The 26161-nt window shown below is 35.2% G+C and overlaps 1 protein-coding gene, 2 long non-coding RNA genes and 3 pseudogenes across 3 annotated transcripts; 5 read left to right on the top strand and 1 right to left on the bottom strand.

Moving 5' to 3' along the window:
- Positions 1–41: 41 nt before the first annotated feature.
- On the top strand, positions 42–916 carry LOC125217657. The gene is made up of 3 exons (XR_007175783.1): positions 42–236; positions 446–629; positions 710–916. It is a non-coding gene; the product is annotated as an uncharacterized LOC125217657 (long non-coding RNA).
- A 10777-nt stretch (positions 917–11693) lies between these two features.
- LOC125224444 lies at positions 11694–12089 on the top strand. The gene is made up of 3 exons (XR_007176877.1): positions 11694–11765; positions 11852–11941; positions 12077–12089. It is a non-coding gene; the product is annotated as an uncharacterized LOC125224444 (long non-coding RNA).
- A 7-nt stretch (positions 12090–12096) lies between these two features.
- Positions 12097–13855, top strand: LOC125224443 (annotated as a pseudogene).
- Positions 13856–15472: 1617 nt separating this feature from the next.
- Positions 15473–18165, top strand: LOC125218854 (annotated as a pseudogene).
- Positions 18166–18879: 714 nt separating this feature from the next.
- On the top strand, positions 18880–19993 carry LOC125218270. Its single transcript, XM_048119906.1, has 3 exons — positions 18880–19128; positions 19572–19748; positions 19832–19993. Exons 1-3 carry the CDS (start codon positions 18880–18882, stop codon positions 19991–19993), a joined length of 588 nt encoding a protein of 195 aa, XP_047975863.1.
- Positions 19994–21303: 1310 nt separating this feature from the next.
- Positions 21304–25216, bottom strand: LOC125218354 (annotated as a pseudogene).
- Positions 25217–26161: the final 945 nt, after the last annotated feature.

A 26161-nucleotide genomic window follows, 5' to 3' on the forward strand; every position in this document is an offset into this window, starting at 1 on the left:
TAACGGGACTGAAGGTATAGATGATGTATTGGATAACTTCTTTTTCATTCTGCTTTAAGCTTATGCACACTAATTGTCTTATATAGCTCTATCTGATTCCAAGTGTTTGATGACGGATGAAGGAGAAGCTCCCTCCTACAGATTCAAGACTCAGACCAGACCAAAGGCATCTGGAAAATGGGGAATTTGACAAGGCAAATGAGGAAAAGCTTCGTTTGGAAACGCGACAAAGAATGGTATATGAGTTTCTTTTTCTATAAATGCTGTATTCAGTTTTGTGGATAAAGGGGGGCTCCTATCTGGGGAAGGGAAGGCCGGGATATGGGATCAAGAGAAACGGCTATAGTACTTGTATATGCGGAAGCTTTTTGTTGATGTTGGATATATATTAAGAAACGTTTTGCTGGATTTGGCACTAACTAGTTGATTCCTCTACTGGTGACAGTCGAGGAAAATGCAAGAACATGGTTGGAAACCAAGATGGTTCGAAAGAGTTGGAGAAGGACCTTTCCGCTACATTGGCGGATACTGGGAAGCCCGGAACAAGGGATGTGGAACGGATGCCCAAATGTTTTCGACGAGATAACTGAAGACATAATAAATTCCTTGGAGCCTTCTTAACCTTGGAGGTATTTTACTTAAACTTTGTTTGATTATCAAATCCTTCAAAAACTCAATCATATGTTTTGACTGCTGGAATATTGGACAGAGAAAGAGAGCTTGGGAGAGTTGGTAGCAGCATGCTCATAGATGAAATGGAGCTTAATTTCTTCGGAAAACTCCTTTAAATTCGATCAAATATTTTTTTAGAGTCGGCTAATTACGGAAAAAAAAAAAAAAAAAGAAGAAGCAAAGGCAGTACTATAATGTGACATTCTACCTCACAAGACTTATGCGATCTACCATTTTACTCCCAGCAAATTTGTTTCGTATAGGCAGCTATTTGTTATTTTTACTCTAAATAAAAATAACATTCATATAAATATATAGTACTAATGTATTATAAAGGGCACAATAATCTCTTGGCTTAGCATTAATTCATAAAGAGCATGATAATCTGTTGGCTGGTCGTTAATTCCGACCAGAAGCTCCAAATATTAAACAGAGCCCGTCACTTTTAATTTTCATCATCTTCTCCAAAGAACTTGAGGCATTAAGTTATTGGATATTGGCATCTAATATCACAAACTTTCAAAATGTTTGGGTTTTCCTACGAACTTTAAAATTGGTAAATAATATCACGAACTTTACCCCGAGTTGTTTTTTCCTACGAATGTAAAAATTCATGTTATTTTAATAGATTGAAGAACAATTTTGGAGGGTGTCTTAAGAAAACTATCTTCAAAGATTGAAAAACTGAAACTTTCAAAATTGTTGTCGAAGTTACGAAAAAAATCGGTATCATAATATTATTTGTGGGAATTTTTTCATTCGTGGGAAAAATAAACACGGGTAAAGTTTGTGATATTATTTGCCAATTTTAAAGTTTTTTGAAAAAATCCAACTTTTTGAAAGTTTGGTGATATTTGATGCCAATATCCCAAGTTATTGCTCATCATCTTCTTCAAATCACTTTTATTTTTATGATATGTTCATCTAGAACCATAATAGATACAACAATGAGGTTAGTTATTCCCTTCACCGGCGAGCCACATTCACGTGCTAATTTTGTAGGCACTTGAAGGGTGGAATAATTGACCCATCGATTTAAAGTTGCTCCATATGTAGGGATCAATCTCTTAGCTATTTGGTTAAGAATTGCAGTTTCATGCTACTCGATCATATCTTACCCGTTAATTCTCCTTTTCAATTGTACATATACTTCTCAATTGATCAACTCCATATTCGAAAAAGGTCACATTTAATCTAGAAACTATTATCTCCGACTGCTAATGAGAGATTATTGAAAATTCTTGAACTGGCTAATCCAAATTGTGATACATAAAACTACAAAATCAAAAATCTTGAACAAAAGAAGAAAGAAAAGGGCATATTAGGATTAACAGAATCATAAATCTTGAACAAAAGAAGAAAGAAAAGGGCATACTTGGATAAACAGAAGTGAAAAAAGGAAGATTATAAACAAGAGAGAACCAACGTCCAATGTACTATTTTATCATTTTAATTTGTTTATCAAAATCTCTTATTTTGCCTTTTTTTTTTACAATTTCTATTTTGTAGTATCACAGTTTACAAGATCAACTCAGCGTTATATCAAATATCACAGTTCACAATATCAACTCAGCCTTATGTCAATTGATTTGAATCATGCCAATGGAAAATTAACACAACTTAAAATAGAATTCATCTCTCACAATAGATTTTGCTGATTCTTAATGATCCATATTGAATTACTGTTATGGAAAATCAACAGATTAAAATAGAAGTTCATGAGATATTTCTATCTCCCATAATCCAATTTTGTGCTTCAGGGTACTGAGAAATCTGCCCCAATATATTACCAAAAAACATATTAGGTCTAATACATACTTGAGCACGACTTCCAATAGCAGAAGCATATGGAACCTTTTGCGTATTTTAAAGACTAAATTTATCTCCCATAGTTACAAGAGTATTTCTTTACTTATATTATGCACACTTTTCGATATTATCACTTTTATGACAATTGAAAAATATCTCGAGAGGCGTATTTATTCATATGGCATATAGGTTAGTTATAAATTAATACAAAGAAATTATTTGAAGAGAGCAATAGAAAAGAAAAGAAAAATCCCTATGCTATGAAGGCGTTTCACGAGAGAATGTAATTTATTTAATTTCATTTTTACGTCTTTTCAAATATTTCCCACATATTTATAATATGTAGAGATGAAAGAGATATCTAGAAAGTAAATCATTTAACAAGAGAATGTAATTCTTTTAATTCTTCATTTTAATTTCTAATCAAATATTCTCCACATATCTATAATATGTAGAGATGAGAAAATATATCTAGAAAGTAAATTTGGAAAACAAATTAAATCCTAACTACTATGGAAGACAAATCAAATCCTAACAACTAAAAACCACAAATAATAAAATATAACTAAATAAGTATACTGATATTATTAGCTTCTTTCCAAAATAAAATAAAAGTCTAGATCATATCAACTCCCGCATTGAAAACCATATTGTTATGGAAGTCAAAAAATAATCTTTCATCTCGGTGTTGTTGTTTTGATCATTGTTTGCAATTAAAATTATATCATTTAGCTGGCATGAAACTTCTTCAAGAACGTAACCAATGATGACATAAAGAGTTTTGAGCTATGGAATTTTGGAGGAAATTTGGTTTCCATTGTAGCAATTGCCTTTGTCATTTAATTGAGAATTGCGTCATCTCGTAAAGATGACAGTGGATGGATCAAATTTTTAATAAACAGCTTCCATAAATCTCGCCATGAGCAATCAAGATTCAAGCTTAGATAGTCATGGAACCATTCAGATGTTGGATGGTAAATTTTCCCACAAAGAGCAATCGATCGGTATCAAATAACTTGATATAATTAAAATTTTATTGAATATCTAAAGTCCATCTTACGAGGTTAACACTAGTGAACCAAAGGGCACAAGGGGAGCTTAATAGCACGGTGGACATGGTGGGAGAAGAGTACATTAGTGAAAGCACCAATTGATAGTTATTAATTTTATAAGAGAAATTATTTGAAGAGAGCAAAAGAAAAAGAAAATCTCAAATTTTGTTGGGGAGATATATTAAGGATAGGATACATATTAGCATACAGGGACGTGATCAATTACTAACTTTATCTAAATTGCTAACTACAACTAATTAGATATCATATGATCTTTAGAGATCTAGTGGTCTATATTTTGCCATGTGTAAATTCGTTTTGTTATTATTAAAATTTAAAGAGATAAGAATATCTACCAAATTTAGGGTTTTGGATCAAATGCATGGCGGACGCGAAAATATTAGTGGTAGGGCTTCACTATATATATATATATATATATATATATATATAGAGTTGTAATCAATGTCGAACCCTTCTTAAAGACCAAACTAGAGATCAAATCGGGCCATAAGATCTAGTTTTTTGATGAGATATGTTGTTGTGTAAATTTTTTTTCGCTCTTCATTACAAGCCAATTTTACTTCATTGTATAGGTTTATTACTTCATTCATGTACGTAATGCATTGAAACTACAACATGTTTTTACTTGCTTCAAGTAGGTTTTGAAATGATTTAACGATTGGTGATGAAGGAGAAAATAATTTATAAATTTGTGAATCTCATCCATAAAAAACTAGATCTAAAAACCCTAATTTGGTATGGTTCGGTGGTTCGGTCTTTAAGAGTGGGTTTGTGGATAATGGGACTCTATATATATATATATATATATATATATTAAATGCAGTCTCTACTAGAAGTCTCATTTCATATTTACTATTTTTGTGAGGGTATGTTAAGCTATTCCACTAACTCATTCAACTTATATTTTATTATAAAATTAATATATAAAAGTATGATTCATATTTTACTAACTTTTTCTACTCACTTTCAATTATAAAATTAAACAATTTCTTATCTGCGATAAGAAAATAGAATTTCTAATGAAAATTTTATGGGAGTACATCACAAAAAAAGTTTTCATACAACAAGTTTAGCAGTTATAAGAAAAATATACTAGGAGTACTACATAAAAAACTAGTTCATTATACCAAAAGAACAAAATGCCCATGTTAGAGCACTCCCAGTACTCATATAGCTTTCACTTATTACCACTGCTTTCATAGCATCCAGTAGCCAGCGTCATTGGCAAATTTATAGGTTTGTGAGCTTTTATGGCCACTCGATGGTTCCTCCCACTATTTCTCCTCATTTCTCCCTAACTCAACATTTCATTTTTACATCATCATTTTTAATATTGTTTAATTTTCCCTACAAATGTGTTTAATAAATAGATTTATAATGAACAATTCATCGTTGTATTAATCATTGGAAAATATAATACAACGAGAAAAAAACTACAAATAAAAACCATAAAAAACAAAGATTTAAAAAAACAAAGATTTAAAAAAAACTACAAATAAAAATCATAAAAAACAAAGATTTAAAAAAAAAAGATTTAAAAAAAACAACAAATAAAAACCATAAACACAAAGATTTAAAAAACAAAGATTTAAAAAAAAAAAATTATCGCCGATTATCGCCGAATCGCGCCACGTGGCGGCGATGATTCGAGCGATAAATCGGCGAAAATAAGGGGTTTTATCGCGAATTCCTCCAACGCCGGCGATAATCCGGCGATGTCAGCGATTTTCGCGGATTTACGCCGACCCATTGGGAGTGCTCTTATATTATATAGTACTCCCTCCGTCCCATTTTAGAGTCGTTCTATTTTCGGATGTCCCACTTTAGGAGTTTCAGTTGAAATATTCCATAAATGGCATTAGGCCTCACATTCTACTAACTTTTTTTTACTCATATTTTATTATGAAACTAATACTATAAAAAAAAGTAGGACCCACATTCCGCTATCTATTTTCACCAACTTTTCTTTACATTTCTTGATACCCATGCCGAACTCAACCGGAACTTCTAAAAATGGGACGGAGGGAGTACTATTTATTTTGCTAAAACAATGACAATTAAATTTTATGTATTGGTGGCTTTGGAACAAACAAAAATCAATACACACATTTTTAATAAATAGTATATTTAATTTTTGCTTGAATAAAGCCGCTAAGACTGATCAAGTAGTTAAATTTGGATGGATTATGGAATTTTATTTATGCAATTTAACCATACTAGGTGTAAATTTGAATTTTTGCTCAATTTATGCGATTTAACTTCAAGTGGAGACATGACAGCTATAAGCCTATAACTTTACTAGTAATTTTAAAGTGACTACAAGGAGTATAATATTATTATACTTAAATTTTTTGTAAAGAGATCTTCTTCCCGAAGCTCTACGGCAGCCATTTTTGCATTCATTTTTCTTCTCTGCAAATTTCTGATTCACAAATTAGATCAGCCCCCTCATATGATTCAGCTTCCAGCGATTTAGTGTTCAATCATGTTTGTTTAGGAAGGGCTAAGAATTGTTTTAAATAACATTCAACAAATCTAAAAGTAGAAAAGATATGAAAAAATCTAGTTGGGGAGGGCTTAAGGCCCTCGTTCCCTCTTACTGTGTCAGCCACTGTAAAAATGTCTAGTATTAAAATTTAAACATATCAATACGATGCTTGAATATGTCACACAATTTCGAATTGACATTTTATACATGTATTATGTTCACGTATCATATTGACATTAACTATTTCATGAAAAATACGAAAATTTAAGATTTTTTTTTCAAATTTTGAAATCGAAACATATGTGTTAGACCCCTTATAAAATTATCTTTAATTTGATATATATTGTGTGAAAAAATAATTTAAATTGAGATAGTTATTTACATTAAATATTATGAGATATTTTTTAAAAGTTAGTTATAACTAATTTGTTGTTAATTGACATAAATACTCTAATTTTATTCAACTGTATTTATATTTTCGGAATTGAATGATGATGATGTGTCTATCATTTAATTGTAGTTAGCAATAAAACACACCCTTTAGCTACAAATAGGATCTAGAGATATAATAGAGATGGGGTGTGATCCGTTGCTAACTTTTCTTAATCTAACTTGCTAACTCATCACGTAGTGTATTAAAAATCAACACGTGATCTGAAATGTCAACATAAACTTAAGTTGATATTTTAATACGTTGTGTTGACATTAATATTTAAATGTCACACGGTTTATTAAAATGTCAAACGAAATATGTGTTGGCGTTTTAATGTGATCGTGTTGATATTTTTAATACACTATGTTGATGAGTTACTAAGTTAAATTTAAAGTTAACATTATAACGCACTAATAGAAATATATACAAATCTTATAGATTTGAATGAGAAGATGCATCCTTGTACAATTCGACTCCTATAAAGAGAACTTTATGTAATATATACTACTCTTTCCGTTCCATACTACTTGCAATTTTCATCTTTAGTCTTTCCCAGCTTAAATATTTAAGCATAAGTAATTAATGTGATAAAATTAGAATTTCAAGTACTCTTCCATCCAACCTAAGTGAGATGTTTAATTTTAGATTTGTTTTGAAAAAATAATGATAAAACCTGTTTAAAAAAGTAATGATAAATAGTTAAAATGAAATAAAATTAAGACAAAGAACAATATAGAAGAGACTAGTATGGCTGTATGGGAGGATGGAGTATTATTCAATCTTAACGTAATCCTCTAGTTCCTAAAACCAATATGGCATCAATTAACAGCCAGGACTCCGAACCTGGAATGACTTCATCACCATCCACATTATCATAGCCGAGCCAAACCAACAAAAAAACCACAATTTTTGTCCAAACCCTTAGCAAAATACATTAAATAGCCGCCAAAATTACCCTACACCTAACCCAATATTCTGATCAGCAAATAATTACATAATCCTCAAAAATATCCAGCCAAAGCCTACATATCAAGATAACAAAAACATGTCAAATAATAATAACAACGAATTAACACATCAAATTGCCAATCTCCTCCAAAATAGCCTCAACCTGCTTTCAAACTCACAACCACCAAATACACGAGATAACCTATCCATTGGATGGAAATAATTAACCACTTTGGGCGACTTTGAAGAGACAACACGACCATTGAGTTTTTACGTGGCTGATCCAGAATATCGAGCCATGGTTGGAGCTTTTTTATTGATACATAAATTTAAAAATTTTTTTAAAGGCAGTGCTATGAAGAATTCTAAGCGTAGAACTTTGGTCTCGGACAATATCGAACTTTGATCCCGGACATTATCTCTTTGTGCTTTACTAATTACACCACAAAATTTGAAGGACACTTTAGTTGCAATAATCTTAATTCGTCGCAAAAAGAAATGCACAATAGGAGTAGATAGCGTCCCAACCTAAAACTCCCTCTCCCACACTCATGCTCTTCCAACGCTTAGCCAATCTAGCTAGCAACAATCCGCGAATGCCCTAGCCCAACAAATATAAATGACAAATACGAATTTAAATTGGACAAAAAAATTAAGAAAGTTCAAATGTATTAATTTTAATAATAATAATGAAAAAAATTGGCTAGCCAGCCACTCATCACGCCCTAGCTCTAGGGCGTTTTTTTATTCTTCCTCTTGGCTAGCCTACCGCAATAGCGAGATGCCGGCGCTAAGCCGCATGCCGATGGATAGGGCACCGCTAGTCCCCTATTGTGTCTAAGAGTCCTATTTTTTTATTAAAGTCAGATCTCATGATAAGAGTCGTATTTACTTTTATTGGTAAGTAGACCCTATATTTTAACAACTTATTCCACTTATATTTTATTATAAAATTAATATATTACAAAATATATATATATATAAGTGAGACTCATATTCCACTAATTTATTCAACTTTTCTTTATCATAACTAAAGGATAGAGGAAGTAGTCTTTAAACAAAGGGGTGAAGAAGAAAAATTGAAAAGAAAGACAAAATTTCTAAATGTGAATTTCGAGTAATTCTTTGATCGTAAAAAAGATTATGAGATAGACTTCGATAATTAATTCACCATTTATTTATAATAAAAATTTAATTAAAAAATTACTCTAATCCTATATTTATTTTTTTACAGTATAAGTAGTATTTTGTCAAATAAAAAATCTCCAGAAAATACACTGAAATGGCTGGCAGGAAAGCCACGGCCAAGTTTGAAATCCTTCCATAATCTACACCCAAATCCCTAACTTGCCGCATTCTTATCCTCATCAATCACAAACCACTTTTCCTCTCTATCATTTTTGGTCTGGACTTTCCCGGATCTGACAACTGATGGAAGCTCACCCGCTCAAATCTGACGCCGCCGCCGCCGCCGCCGCCTGGCAGTTGCTCGGCCTTTTGCTCGCCCGGGGCCGCCCCGTCCATCCATCAGAGCTGGCTTTCCGTTCCACTCCAGATTTCATACGCTTCCTCTGCTCAATCCCAAATTTCCCCCCATCAGTCTCGATGATGAAGATCTCGTCACCTTCTCGCAAATCGGACTTGCTGCTCTCGCCCAATTCCTATCTAATTCGGGTTTGATTTCAACATACTTGGATTTGCCAACCTTTGTGCCGCGCTTGTTGGCAAATGTTAGATCAAATTCCTTAGTGAGGACGCATTGTAAAAAAAGAAAGTTTGAGGCACTGGAGCTTGAGGATTTTCTGATTATGAAGAAGAAGAGGTTTCACCTGGATTTAGATGGTAAAATTCTCTCTCTCTCTCTCGCTATCTCTTAATAGTTGTGAGCTGCATTGTTTTCATGTTTTGTGTTTCACTTTGAATTCATCTGATGAAATGACAGATGAAAAGAGCTCAAACCAGATGGCGATAAAAATCCCAATAAATTTCAGAATGTGGACACTCAAGTAAGTTTGGGGAGCTAATTTGTGTATTTGTTCTGACACTTGTGATAATGCTTAAGTTGCGTAAAGGTTACATTTGCAACTGCTGAAGCTACTGATATGCAATATGTGATTTGCTGTAACTCTTAGTTAAAACATATTCTCTGACTATTAGGATAATAGGTCATAGGTACCATGGATGAAATGAATCATAATTTCAGTAGTCAAATATATTGAGGATAGTATCGAAAGTATTCATATTCTGCATCAAAATGTACTTAGTTTTTGGGGGGAAACCTTGGTGTTGCTTAAAATTAATTCAGTGCTCAGGATGTGCTCTCTTGCACTCGAGCATGTTTAAGGCTGTGTGTCTTTGTGCTGGCCTACCATACAAAAGTATTGTGTGTCTGCTTTAATTGTTGGTTTGCCCATTGCTTAAAAGATCCATTTGAAGCTTATTGTTCATTGTTATCTCACATTTTCCGGGCTTCACTTGAATTAAGTATTTACAGCATGCATCTCCTAATTGATTTGATCTCTAATTGGCATTGGCTTACTGGAACATTGCACTGATTTTCAATGGCGTTATACTGCACCTTTTTTCAGGGAATTGAGACATTATCAAGCCTGCCCTCACTCTCATCTTCTGACAGCTTGAAACTTAAAAGTGACATGTTTATACCTATAGTGCATAGAAAGTTAGAATGCAACTTTGAAGTTGATGGTGCTTCTGAACATATTGCAGACAAAATTTCGAATAACTGTTTACATAGAATGAATTTTAAGTCATACTTTCTTGATCTTGGTAGTAGTCCATATAAACACCAAATACAGACAGAAGAATTATTAAATTCTGTCCCTTCTCCAAAGACTACCACATTCATTGAGTAGTATTAATTTTGAAGAAGGGTGGAATTGGTGACACTGTTTCAGTACACCCTGTAAACTCCATAACTATTTCTGCATCATCTAAAGGCGGAAATAGATGAGCAGATGACAGCTACACACAAAAGAACTGATGCTATTATTCAAGGGTGTGATTCATTGACTGAAGCCATTGATGGAAAAATAAAGGAAGTTTTTCTACATGGTTCTGGTGGTTGCAAAGGCCATAAGCAGCATCAGCAATTAGATAGAATCCGCAAAACTAAGTATGACAAAGATTATCCTGAACAGGCTCTGCCCAAATCCTATAATAAGGGTCACATTTCCAGCAGACAAAGAACAGAAAGCCAGGGAGACATGGTGAATCATTCCATCAAGCATTCCTCTGCCCTCGATCCTGATAGGAAAAAACCTATCTCCCCCACAAATCGCAAGCGTCTTACTGGTAAAAGTCAAGAACAATGTAAAAAAGATAAAAACCCAGTTTCTGTACAGCAAACGAAAAAAGGGCGATTGTGACCACATTGTAAATGCAAAAGAAGTGGGATGCATCATTTGAGAATAGGGATAAGCCTTCCTCCACATCCACGTAAGCTCTCACCTAAGATTTTATGGGCTGACTAGTATGAATGTATTTTGCTTCCATAAATTTATAGTACTACAGAAGAATTGAGATGTATACATGCTTTGCAGAATGCTCAGCAAGACCTGATTTGAGTCATTTATTGTGGAACAGAAGAGGGTTCAGGTATCCTTTGACTGTTAGAGACTCATTTTTCATGTGTTATAGATCGAAATCTTTCTCTTATTTTTCGCAGGAGGTTATGGTACAGTTTACCGGGCAAGAAGGAAAGCTGATGGAGTAATATTTGCCATCAAATGTAGGAGCTTACCATCTCGTTTTAGCCTTCTCTATTATTTTGATATTTAGTCATGTACTTTTTCTGTTAAATCATGCATCCTGCATCTTATTGTGTGTAGTTTCTAATGTTGCTGAGCCTATTACTGCTCTTATTCATTTTGGGATTATGGCTACTTTAACTTTGTTTTAATGGTTTTCCAGGTCCTCATGTCAACGCCAATAAAAATTCTGTGAACAATGAGATAAAAATGCTAGAGAGATTGGGGTAAACTATAGTTGCAATATATTTAATTCTTAACACATCCCAGTTCTTCTGTAAATTTATTTTGGCAGTGCTAATGCTTTGTTTATTATGCTTAATGGCAGGGAAAAAACTTTGTGATAAAGTATGAAGGTTCATTTAAGAGTAAGAGTGCTGATTGTCTTGTTCTCCAACATGTTCAGCATGATAGACCTGAGGTATTCATCATCACTTTAATCCTTTGTCTGTAATAGACCTTGTTCTCTTGTGACAGTATCTCAACTTGCAGATCCTGAAAGACAAATGACTGTTGCTGACCTACAGTGGTATGCATATTGTCTGTTCAAAGCCCTTGCTGGTCTACATAGGCAGGTCAGAAAATAAGTGGAGATACATGCAGTTCAATTCTTTCGGAAGGAAAAAATGAAAATAAATTTTGACCGTTCTTGTGCTTACAGGGAATTGTTCACAGAGATGTTAAACCTGGAAACTTTCTTTACTCTTGCAAGGTCAGCAAGGGTTACCTGATTGATTTCAATCTTGCATTGGTAAGACATTGCTCCTGAAGATTTTTCCCCTCTATCTCCAACTTCTAATGTCATGTGTTCATCTTCCCTCACAATTTGAAGAACCGAATCTGATTTATCATGTTTTAGTAAAATTTTTTATTGTATGATCAACAGGATATGCGCAAAAGTATGGAACAGTCAGTAAGTTAATGGATGTGACATACGTAAACACAGTAAACAAAAATGCTGGAAAAGCCTGTAAATCCCTTCTACCTCCTGGGAACTTGAAAAGAAAGGTTATCGCTGAAGCTAGCAGCAGGAATATCATGAAAAGTCAGGGTGCTGATGGTTCTGGGATAACTTCTGCAAAAGATGCAACAAGCACTATAACAGCGTCTGCAGAAAGGTTTAGAGAACCATTACCATGCAAAGGTAGAAAGGAGCTGTTAAGCCTGGCGCAGGACGCCATGCAGGTGCAGGGTGGAAATCATGGATCTGTCGATGCTCCCAAATCAAAGAGAAAAAGAGTTGCTGCACCTAGTGGGGATGCATGTAACAAACTTTTGCATGTCACTCCAATGCCACTGTATGCCAATGGAAAGACCGTTTGTGGGGCTGGATTACTTAAAACCAAAGGTTCTCTGCTCCTTTTGTTAATCATGTGTGATTTGTTGGCTGATTTCATTAATTGAAATATCTGAGCTGGGATTTACTAATCATCTGCGGGGCTGCCGGGCTGGGATTCAGTAATCCTTACTTGTTAGCTGAATTCATTAATTGAAATATCAGAGCTTTTATGTACACGGGTTTTAACTGATAATAATTGTTTAATACTTTGTTTATAGGAGATGGGAAGCCTGCCAGAGAGGGTCCTTGTGCAGGAACTAAAGGCTTTAAGGCTCCAGAAGTAAGTTGTTTGAACGTTTTCTTTATTATTTTACTCATTTCTTCCCGATTTGTGGTAAAATGGAACCTAATTTTTTACTTCAAAACAGTTTGCTAAAATAAAATGCAAGTGCATTCAGTAATCATAAATCAGAGAAATTTGTCTCAGATAAATACATCATTAAAATTTCAAGGAATGAAACTTTGCTTTCCATTATAAGCTAAATGGCCATCATGCTTTCCAGGTATTATTCAGATCTCTACATCAAGGTCCTAAGTCTGATATTTGGTCAGCTGGAGTGACCTTGCTGTACCTGATGATTGGCAGAACACCTTTCACTGGCGATGCCGAGCAGTAAGAATTACGGACACTAGCAACTTAAACTTAATTCATTTGGACTTTCATTCTAACAGTGGCATGAACAGGAACATAAAAGAGATAGCAAAGTTAAGGGGAGTGAAGCTCTCTGGAAATCGCAAAGCTGCACAACCAAGAATCATTATTTCCAATGGTACAAATAATACAAAGTCTTAGTCATACTCCCATTTTGCTCAAGACTTGTAAGATTCTTTCTGTAACAGGACCTGCTCGATGTAAGATACATGGCACCAATAACTCTTCAGGATTGGTGTGCACAAAATGCACGACGACAAGATTTCTTTGATGCCATGCCAAGTTCACTATTTGATCTCGTAGATAAGTGTTTAATGGTGAATCCACGACAGAGGATCACTGCAGATGAAGCTCTTGCACATGACTTTTTGCTCCTTGCCGTAAGGCTCTCAGAAGCCACCGGCTGCAAAGGCAAGCACAGGCCGAAGCTGTCGTGGAATAGGAGTATCTACACAACCGTTAACAGATACACTTATAATCCATTTACAATACAAAATAGGTCGTTAGTAGTTACATTTAGTGTAGAGCTTATACCTCTGTTGTCTTTTCTTTCTTCCTTCTATGTCTGTCGTATCAAGGCAATTTTAAATGTTTGTTTGGTAGAAATTTGCATGTATATAGCCACACCAAAAGAGGTAATGATAATTCATTTTTCTGCTGGATTCTCATTTTCATTTCCTTTCTAAATCTGAGCTCCATTTCCTTTCTTTCACTCTGTGAATTTAAAATACGATAATAAACATGAATTATATAGGGAATGACCCAACATTTGATTCGCTTAAATGAGAGTGGGCGTATCACGTAGTAGAAATTTTTCAAAGTGTGGCAAGTGTCACATTTCTAATGTATGCTAGATAGCGACATAACTGATCCTCATTTTGTTATTTTGAATTATTAATATCAAATTTATCGTTGAATAGATCATGACATGAACCGTACAGTTGATGATATGGCCTGTGTGATTGGTAATTGTGCGTTGTGCGAAGATATGTTATAAATACATTCTAGTAGGAATATTAGAGCATCTATGATGGGTTTAAGCTAGCCACAAACTACTCGCATATTATCACTTAAAATTCCTCCCGCACATCATCGTGACAAACAACCACAATAAACAAAATTAAAAAAACAACTAAATTTACGAATTCAACACAAAAATACGAAATTAAATTTACGACACATATACTAGAAAATTCATTAATTTCATTTTTTTTAAAAAATACATTAATTAAAAAAAAATACATAATTAAAGAAAACGGGAATCCAAACACGAGCCCCTCCTCACTCTACTCATCACTAATTTATAAAAATACATTAAAAATATAATAAAAAATGCATAAAAAATTACATAAAAAATACATTAAAATAATGCAATAAATAAAAAAAATCCATGAAAAAAAACATTAAAAAATGCAACCATAAATGCGAAATTGAGCCTACTATGACGGCAGCGATCACCGATGGATCGCTAGCCCCCGAATCGGCTAAGCTCGCTCAATCCGCTAGTCTAAATTGCCGCAATGGACCATTGTGAATGCTCTTAATGTACTGCTATTCCCCAAATTCAAATATAACTCATCTATAATTGTTGACAACTAACTTAGAAATCTAGAATACTCCACATTTTATCAAAAAGTTGAAATGTTGATAAAATTGAATATTAAATAAAAAATATAAATGAAAGAAATAACATGTATTGTGATAAGGAAAGGACTCTTATCAAGTGAAGAAAATAGGAGAAAGTCATGAGGAAATCGACCGCAATAATCTAGAAACTAGAGTTTGCAAAGAAAATAAACGATAAAATAGAAAAGCAAAAAATTGATATTTATTATTTGATTGAAAGAAATAACAATGTCACATATTTATAATTCTAGTAATTGAATGAGTAAGAAAATAGATATCCTGAAGATATAATAAATTAAAATAACTAATTAATAAAGATATATGGATCTTTATATTGATATGCACGTATCATATTGTCACTCGTCGAATGAGATTGATATGATATTCAACCTGATATGCAAACCGCCTGCGTAAAGTATGTAAAAATATAAAATAATTTATAGCAGTATTTAAAAAATTTAAAAATTTTTTACGATTCAAATAAGAAAAGAATATAAAAATCTAATAAAATAAGACTAAAAAAAAAATCTAAGTCCGCAGCATATGAATTCTCTACGAATATATCAATTCTCTACGAATATATATACCGATGTCTGCATCTTTAATTCAATTTATTTCATCAGATCAAAAAGCAACGACTTTCAAGACGAAGATAAGCTAAATCAATGGATTCGTTTTCTTCCTTCGTCGATTCGCAATCCCCCCTCGTAACAGATGGAGTTATGATTCGCTCAAGAATTTCCGCCAGATTTCTCCCGTTGTTCAAACACATCTTAAACAGGTGTTTATTTCCTGCCGATTCTCTGTTTTTTCAATTGATTAATTTCTTTGTTGTTTAAATCATTATGTTGTCAGCTTTCGCGCCGATGATTATGGTGTTTTGGTATGTGTACATTTTGACGTGCTGCGATTCAGGCAAAAACCTAATTGAATTTATTTCGATTTAATTTCCCTTTCCCCCAAAATTAGGCTCATGAGGGGTTTTTAGTATTGTTCAGAATTGGTTTTGATCATTGTCCTAGAATAGTTGCAGTTAGTTCCGGATGATTTAGTGATCGACGAGCTGTCAATACATTTTTCATAGTTTCGGTGGTTGAAGATAAACGTTGAATTTCGTTAATTCGAATGCATTCTTATTTGACTGTTTCCGGTTGTTCCGTTTCATATGTGGACGAAGTAAATTCTAGAACGTCGCTTCATCCTCTGAATCTCTGTTTTAGCAGTTTATGTTGCCAAGGAATGTGTGTTTTTCTTTTCATGAGTTCTTTTGCAGTTTTGCGGATTAGTATTCACTGTATCTGATCATCAACAATGATATTGCCTTAGCTATGCTTTAAAGTTTGTTGAGCATCTATATTAATTTGAATTAAAAAAAAATGAGGGGTTTACTGTTATGGGGTTGCTTGATTTCAGGTGTATCTCTCTCTATGTTGCGCATTGCTGGCATCGGCAGTTGGTGTTTATCTCCACATTCTTTGGAACGTGGGTGGAATTCTCACTCTTCTTGGATGCATGGGCTGCATCTTTTGGCTGCTAGCTACTCCATTTCACCAAGAGGTTTTTCTCTTACAGTTGCCCCTTTTTTTTTTCTTTTGTATATTGCTCAAAACTTTTGGTTTAGGTTTTTGGTTCTGATCCTTATATTATTTGATGATTGGCAGAAAAAGAAAGTATCCCTTCTCATGGCAGTTGCGCTCCTTGAAGGAGCCTCGATTGGTCCTCTGGTTAAACTGGCCATTGAATTTGACCCAAGGTATTAGTTATATGTGTTCCATAAGCGTGCATATGAGTTTGGAGATATACTTAAGACTGTTTTCTTATTGGATGCCACTGTTGATTTCATTTGGTCCATCAGAAATAAACTTTAATTGTTTAAAATCATCTCATCCGTTGTATATATCAGATATTTGTGTATTGTCTTTTTACTGCAGTACTTTGTCCGACATACTTTCTTTGGGTATCTGTGTTATGGATTGCTATGGATATTAAAATGTGAATGTTGACACCTGAAGCTTCATAATATCATATCTGACTGAATCATGTCTTTTCTTCTCCTCAGTTTCCTCCAAATATGGCACCAGTTATGTCTATCATTTTATCCCAACCTTTCTTCTCAAATGGTTTTTGTGAACTCACAAGTCTTTGTATATGGTTTTAATCAAATGGAAAGATGCATATATGCTCCCTGTCTTTCAATTTTTTAATCGGATCCATGCATAATGAATCCCTTTACTTCCTTTTAATTAAAATTAAGTTCCTTCTGTACAATTTGAGTCTTTCACTTGTATGTGTATAAGTCATTTTGGTACTACTGGAATCATACCTTAATTTTGGCATAAACAGAAGTTGAACAATTACAAAGTTCTGTGACCAAATTTACGAAAAAGGAAGTAATTTAAGAACAATATGAAATATAGGTATAGTTCATCATAGTTATGAATAAGAGTGCAAATATTAATTCCAAAAACCTGGAAGTAGACTCTACTTTCCCAGTTCCACAATGCTGAATGTTGACAAGCTAACTATTACCTGTTCTCTGAGGTGGTAAATGGCTTGGACCAGTATACTGAAGTAGTCAAATTTTCATTTGCAGCATTTTGGTTAGTGCTTTTGTTGGTTGTTCTCTGGCCTTTGGTTGTTTTTCTGGAGCTGCAATGGTTGCTAGGCGTAGAGAGTACTTGTACCTTGGTGGTCTGCTTTCTTCCGGTCTCTCCATCCTACTTTGGTTGCACGTTGCATCCTCAATTTTCGGTGGTTCCATGGCCCTATTCAAATTTGAGGTATTGAATTGTGTTGTTCACTTGGATTAAAATACTGAAATGCATGCTTATAATCTTTTGAGAGTCTAAATCTAATTCCTTTCATGCTACTTGTGTGTCACAGTTGTATTTTGGACTGTTGGTGTTTGTGGGCTACATCGTAGTTGATACCCAGGATATAATTGAGAAAGCACACTTGGGAGACCTTTGGGCTATGTGAATCATTCTCTTACCTTGTTTACTGATTTTGTTGGTGTCTTTGTACGAGTTCTTATCATTATGGTAAGTGTTGAAAATTATGAGAGTTGTCTATCTAATCTTTCTCTTTTTTATTTTTCATTGGCTTATTGTGAACTTCGATGATTTGTTGCAGTTGAAGAATGCATCTGAGAAAGAAGAAAAGAAGAAGAAGAGGAGGGACTGAGTTATCCCGAAATTGGAGAGAAGATGAACAGGGTTCTTCTTGGAAATAACACTTGTCTATAAAACTTGGTGTTTTTTGGTTGGTAAATTAGGTTACTACTTAGTTCTGCGTCCAGTACATTGAAATGGTTTATGGATACTTGACTTTTGATGATGGATTATGTTTGGTTTTGAAACCCAATGTGTATCTTTTTCACTACTCATGTTCATATCTTGTTTAGTTTAAAGTTGATTTACAATGAGTGCAGAGGAGCAGTCTTTTAGCAAGAAATGGGTGTTTAGAGGTTAACTAGACAAAGAATAAATTAGGAAATGAAATAAAGTAAGAGAGTATAGATTTTTTCAAAAGAAACGATTCAATTATTTTAGGATGGCCCAAAAAAAGAACATAACTAAAACATGACAAATGACAACTGAATGGGATTTGAGAAAAACGTCCTAGTAGTAAAATAAACGGGTCCAACTATAGACAAAAATAATACTAGTAGTAAATGAATAATTAAAATTATACTCCATTGAGATTTTCTGTCATCTGCTGAAAATGGCAAAAAATAAGTTATTGAGATTCGTGTGAAGTTAGTCAATGCTGATGAAGTGAACGGCTAGCCTGCACTCCTTTTGTAATCTTCTTCATTTGGAAATCCACATCTTTTTCATACTATATTAAACTAGTGAAAAAATGAATTTCTTGATTGGGCATTCTAACGTATGTTGAGTTAGACTTGTAACATTTCGATCCATCCAATGAGGACCCTCCCTTTGTCTCATTTCCTTGATTATACTATTAAGAAAAACCTCTAATCTCTTCATAGTAGCAGAACAACCCCACTGTGCAACATGGTTATTTTCTCTTTCTCTTCTTCCATTAATTTATTATGTGTTGATGATTGATGGAAAATCTGAATGTTTGCGTAGACGACGAGCAAGTGGTGCAGAAACAGGGATGTTGTAGTGGTGGTTTATGCAGAGAGGAGGGTGAGGCAGAGCGAGGCAGCCGGCGTAGGAATGTTGATGGCACTGCCAGAGTTAGAGGAAACAACAGAAGAGCTGAGCTTCTTGACTACGCCAAGCATCTCCGGTCTCCTGCAACTGTAACTGCACCTCAATCACCTCCACCATCTCACATCAAACAAAAACAGGTCAATCCATTTTCCATTTAGATCATACATAAGTTTTGTAACTTGTAAGTTTTAGAATTCAGCATGAGTCTATTTATTTTCTCTAGCTATCAACACTTGATTTTATGGAGTCCGATGCATGATCTGAAGGTAACGTTAGAAAGCTCTCGATCATATCTTTTTAATCATACCTATAAATTTTGATTTAATCACATGAAGTGGAAAATTACCTAGAGTTTATGTCATGAAGCCTTTTCTTCTTTTGCTCGAATTTGGAATCCTGCGCCCATACCATTGTCGAGAACTTTCCAACGATACCTTAGAATTCAGATTTTTGCACCAACTCTATCGAACTCCAAATAATCAAAGGGGCAATGAGAATTGGACTCTATCAAATTCCAAAACATACATAATGCATATATCAATAAAAAAAATGGGTTAAAAGAGTTTTTGTAAAATTCTAGGCTTTGGGTGCTGATGGAGGAAGAAAGCAAAACAATTTGAGTACTCCAACGTGTTCCAACAAATGGAGCTTTGTAGTAACAAGATTTCTGGGATGTATGAGGGGCCCCAAAACCACCAAAGATAAGAAGAAAAAGAATCATAAGAGCAATGTGAAAGCTCTTATACACAGTTTTCAGGTCAAATTTGGTCTTTACTTTTCACCATAAATTAGGTTCTTCAATATACAATGCCAATACTTAATTTTCTCCACACTTTTTAGACAAAGAAACGGGGAGCTTCGTATCAAAATTGCTTGCAGCGTTGCAGAAACGACGTTAGGAAAGACTCATCTCGAGTCGTGTGTTGCTTACACCGAGGTGAAGGAGATCTTCCAGCTAACAAGTTGAGTACTGCAGATTTAAGAGTTATTCTTAAAATTTAGCCTAAAGTTTGAGGTCATCATAGTACACTTTAATCTGAATTAACAAAAATTACTAATATAAATCATCAATACTTGTCTGTTTTGTTCACTTAATACATTGAGTCAATTAATATTTCTGGCCGATTGAATATTGCAGGCACAATCAAACTTAGCTCAACCATTTTCTTTGTTTTGTTCAATAATTCCATGGATCAATAGTTGTACGGGCCTGCTTTAAGATCACATATTTAATTAATTTACACTTGTAGCATGCATATTCAACAAGTTCTTTATATTTACATTGAAAACAATCAACCTTAAACAAGAACGCCAAAAACTCTCTTGGGAGGTAAATTTAAATAAAAACATTTATTTATTTCATGATAATACTCAGTCAACAAGATGACCTGACAATTAAATACTAATATAATGCTGTCACCTATTTATTTGATGGATATATAAAATTACCTAATTGAGCCGAGTCAGCAAAATCTAAGGCCTCGAGCTTAAGTGTCGTCCTTGCCGAAGTTGATTTTAGCTCAAGTTTGGTAGTAATTTTTTTGACCAATACCTCCATTCAACGTTTAGAATAAAGCAACACTTTATTTATATTGTAATAACTGCGGTGTGCTTCTCTTAGTGGAAATACGCTGAAAATTTTCTCTAAAACATCTTTGACTCCAATTGGTTTTATGATAAAGCCCCATGAATTTCTGTCATAATATTAGAATGAGATCTGATTGACTGAACCTGCAATATACTCCCTCCGTCTAAAAAAATAATCATATTTATGGATGACACGAGTGTTAATGAGAAATTGGTAAAATAAGAGAGAATAAAAAAAGTAGATAAAATAAGAGATCCATCTATGGAGAAAAGTGAATAAAGTATGAGAGAAATGAGAAAAAGTAGATGTATGAGAAATAAACTTTCAATTTTTAGAAATAATATTATTTTTTATGGACATTCTAACATGATAAAATGAGACTATTTTTCATGCAAAAAAAAAATATAAAGTTCTAAATTTGGGCTATTTTGATAGAGAGATGGTCCAATCGATTTAAAAAACTTTTATTTCCTTCAAGGTCCACCTTAAAGGGTTTAAGGGATTGTGATTACACATGAAAGAAAAAGACATAACAATATCACGTAAAGAGAGTATTGAAACTAGCTATTATATAAGGCTCACGAGTTATTCATCCTATCAACAGTTAATTTTAGGATAAATTCTTATGAATTTCAAGTGGATGTAATATTATTTACCACTCTAGACATGATGCAAAGATAATAGACACTTTGTAGTAGTATTAAAAAGCAGAAACGGAGGAGAATTAAGCCTGCAAGAGGCTGCTAACAAACACAGAAATGGGAACTCTAACAACATGATGTCTACTCCCTTCCAACACCATCTCCCCAAAGGTGTATCCATTCCTCCTCTGCCTCGCCTCCATCATCATTATAATATACCTCGACGCGTTCACGCCTATCGTAAACTCACTCGGCGCAACGCTAACCTTAACCCCAAAGGCGGCCGCACCGCCACCCGATACCTCTCCTCCGCGCCTCCCACGTTCGTCACTCTCCTCGTCACCTTCCTCGTCCCCACCAGGTTCGACACCGTCACGCTCGCCGTGTTCAGGTCCGAGCACCACTCCATCCTCTCGTCGGGGCGGGCACCGACCCCCACCGCCCGCTTTATGGACATGTCGTCCACTCCCGGGACGCGCACAGGAACTCCACGTAGTGCCTGAACGAGGCGTCGAAGATCAGCCCGGGTCGATGGCGCGGGACGGGTTGATTAGCCCTGCCCGAGGTCGAAGGGGTTGCCGGGTTTAGCCTGCTCGTGCACTGGGCTAGGATGGGGCTGCCGGTGCGGTCGGTGGCGTTGGCCGTTGTCATCATTGCTGAAGTGATGGCAGCCGGGCTCACGTGCGGTGCTTGTGCTTTATCAGGGCGCGATGCCCGCCACGTGCGGATGTCGCCATGCTTGTTCCGATAGCATAGCGAAAGATTGACCTGCGCGACAATTTGAAGCATTGTTAGTGAAGAAATAAAAATGATAGCACAAAACATATCAATTGCTCCAATTGATATGTTTTGTGTTGCTAAGTGATTTATTTTGTGCTGCCAACTTACAAGTTAGCAAGTTCTATTTTATGATAGTTCTCAATTTAACAACTCGCTACATATAGTACTAGTAGTGTATAAGTGTTTTCCATGTTCAATTATTTGGACGTCTTATGAGAGTGGTCCAAAAACAAAATCCATGCGAACTTATTTCTGAGGTCTGGACCCGAGATGAATACGATGCCACCACTGCTCTCTTCCCACCATAGCTTGCCTTTCTTCCATCCAAAATCCTCGCAGTCGCTCCGAATATCACAGCCATCCCGCTAGTGCTCCTCACCGTATTCGCGTTGTAATACTCCCACAGAGCCTGCACCATAACATCAACTTATTAGGCCTTGGCTAACCTTATTCTTAAAAGATGAAACATGATGAAGGGTATGTAAACATACCGAAGAAGATCTCATGTTGTATAGAATAATTCCTGGGATGCGGAGGGTGACGGTGGCGCCCTTGATCTGATCAGCACCGATGTCGGGATCCATGGTGAGAATGAAGCCAGCAGCCCCTATAGTTTCTACAGTAGCTGCAACTCTGGAAATGGTTGCTGCCTCAGTGTCGAAGTCGAATGTGTAGGTGCAAATAATGAGTTTGCCGCGAGCCACGAGCGAATGAAGGCATCCTGGCTTTGGCAGCTTTCCACCAGCCCTGCTGTGATGTTCCTTCTGCAAACGTCCGCGGCCGCTGCAATCTGGAAATGCACACTACCCATAGTTGGCGCTGCACCCACAACAATTCATAAATACTCTGTTTTTACTAAGGAATCCTGTATTTTCTTATAATAAAGTAGGAGAGAAGAAGAGAATTACGTGCTAGTCCGATTCCTGTGTAACGACGGCCGTTACCGAGGTAGAGAGAGCTGTTATACTTGCGATCAGTGATGGAGGCAGCGACGCTGGTGATCCACGGGCTAAATGAGAGGATGGAGCTGGAGGAAGGGCCGCCATTTCCGACTGCTTGGACAACGAGGACACCGGCTTTGGTTGCAAAGAGAAGCTCGAGTTCTAACATGTTGAGGAAGGCCGAGGCGCCCGAGGGAACACCGGTTGGCCCTATTGAAAGACTTAGTATATCCACTCCATCTTCCACTGCCTAGCTTCACAAAACACATTTCATTCATTCCTCTTAACTAATTTAGTTAATTCAATATTATCTTCGTCCACAAAAAAATAGTTATATTTTTTTATTTATTTTGGTTGTCCACCAAAATTAGTTTCTATATGTATTTATAGTAATATTTTTTCTCTCCCTCTCTCTCGTGGGTTACATTTTCCTCTAACAACACTTCAACCACATTTTCCTCTTCATATCTTTTTTACTTTATCAAATTTGCATTAAAAACTGTTTATTCACTACTAAAACTTTTTTTTTTTAGACTGAGGCAGTATATCCTGATCGCATCACCTGATCAACAGCCGCCACAACGTCCGACATGTAGCCCCGAAAGGAAACATAGCTTTATACACTGCAATGCTGAAGCATATATATACAATCATAGCATAAATCTTAATATTATTTGAATCAAACCAAGCCATGCTTACTTACCTAGCACCTGGTGCCATGCCACTAGCAAAGCCATAGTTGAAGTTGTTCACTTTCACAGGAATATTGTGAATTCCTGCTGCTGTGGATGCTGTATGGCTGTAATTACATTCACATAATTTAATTTAATTACTTTTGTTGTGTACTAGTAATAGTGAAGCATATTACTGACTTGCCTTCCGTGGCCATCTGGGTCGAAGGGGAAGCAGCGTCGCGCGTGGCATTGAATTCTCCGGCTGCAATGGCTGCTCTTGCAAAATATTGTGCAGCAACTATCTTGGCATTGCATGATGAGGCTGGAAACTGGCGGCCGGTGACACATTTTCCCTTGAACCTGCTGAATTTGGGAGGTGTTGCGAAGTTCGGTGGTGAAGCTTGGATGTGAGGGTTGATTCCGGTGTCTATTAGGCCTATCACCACCCCTTTCCCGGCGCCCGCGTATCCACCTAAGGCTGGCCAAGCGCCGCTGTTGATCTCCAACAGTTGTGGTGTGTATGTTGTTAGCTTCTGCATTTTCATATCTTCATGGATGTATCTAACTCTTTTTGCACTTCCAAGCAGATGAACAACCTGTATGTAAGATGCATCAGATCAGATACACCAAAATGTTGCATGAGAGAGTTGAACATGCAACCAGTTTGTGATGAAAAATAAACATGAACTTTGTAAGAGAAAGAGAGAAAGTAAAGTAAAACAAAGAATAAGATGTTTTGTTTTTAGAAAAGAGAAATGGCTCAAGTAACAGAGCGATTAAGAATACGCTCAGTAACTTGGGACGGAGGAAGTACAAGGCAGTTGATAAAGATATGTCTTTGTGTTGATAATTTTAATATACAAAATAGAAAAGTTATGCGTTATGTATTGAAAATTAGTTATTGTTATAATACGACCCTAAGCCAAGTTATTTACTCCCTCCGTCCCGGATAATTCGTCTCGAGTTTTTCATTTCGGTCCAGTCCACATAATTTGTCCCATTTCACTTTTACCATTTTTGGTAGTGGACCCATATTCCACTAATCATTCCTACTTTCGCATTTATTATAAAACTAATATATAAAGATAGGACCCACATTCCACTAACTTTTTCAACCCACTTTTCATTACAATTTTTAAAAGCCGTGCGGTCAAAGTGATCGAATTATGCGGGACGGATGTAGTAATTATTAAAATTAAACATAAAAAATTAATCAAACATACTAGTATTATATTTGTGTGTGCATATACCTCCTCATTTTTTGCATGAATGGCAAAGCCATTCAACAAATGAAGTATAACTATAGAGCTTGATGTAGGAGCCTCGCTCGAGCAGGGATTCGAGGAAAATGTCGTGCTGCTGCATCATTTTCTCCTTGTAAATTCCAGCGTCGACGTCGCTTTCAAGGAAAGAAACATAGATTATTAGCAATGCCTAAACATAGAGAATAAGAAGATGAGTTAAAGATGAACCTTGGTGACATGGTGACGAGAGGGTCGTCCTCCATCAAAACCATCAACACTTTGGCATCGGCCGTGAAACAAACGATGAGGATATTGATGATGAAAATGGATATCATCGTCAACAATAGCCAAGTTAAAAATTATTTAAGAAACAAGATCAGAGATTGCAGTAGTTGAAGTGGAAAAATGAAATATGAGTAATGTAGATATATTGACTGTAGATTAGCATGAGATATGTGTTTTCAAACTACTAAAGTCCATGCATTTCACACAATGAAAACTAGAATACATTTTTGCTTCATTATCAAATCGGAATGGCAATTACACTTTTCACATACCTAGCTAAGAGAGTGCGTGTGTCACACACGATCCAACAAATAATTCTAAGAAATTTCACATTTATCTATATATATTAACATGAGGATGTGATCAAATGCAAACTCTTAATATGACAAATTCTAAACTATAATTGAATTTTAAAAAATGTCCGAGATGACAAAATAGTAGCAGAGAAATGTCAACACGGTATCACGGTTGATCTTTGTGTTGATATTGTGTTGACTTGTGTTGACATTTTCTATTGCTACTATTTTGCCATCTGTTGATATTTTTTAAAGGTCAGGATCATAGTTTGGAGTTTGTCAAACTTACCCTTAAATGCTAACTACAATTAAATAATAGCCCTTAGATACTTTTTAAAGATCAGATCACATCTTTACCTTAATACCCTTGTTTACGTTTTTTATCGTATTGACATTCGGAGTGATGATCTTGACCCTTGATTTGAATATCTAAGGGCTATTATTTAATTGTAGCTATCAATTAAATATTGAGTTAACAATATAATACTCCTACGTTTTAGTGCATGTCTCTATTGAATTGATATATTTTTGTAGTACTTCTTTTGAATCTAATTCTTCTTCTTTTAGCATAAAGGTAGAAGAGTGTGATCAATAAGAGTGTGATTAATTTCTAACTCAACTTTTAATTGCTAATTACAACTAATTTAAAACCATAAGATTAGTAGAAATATAGTGGTCTACAAATTGTTACGTATAATTTTGTTTTATTATTATTTAAATT

Source organism: Salvia hispanica, chromosome 4 (assembly GCF_023119035.1).
Source record: "Salvia hispanica cultivar TCC Black 2014 chromosome 4, UniMelb_Shisp_WGS_1.0, whole genome shotgun sequence".
Taxonomy (NCBI): Eukaryota; Viridiplantae; Streptophyta; class Magnoliopsida; order Lamiales; family Lamiaceae; genus Salvia; species Salvia hispanica.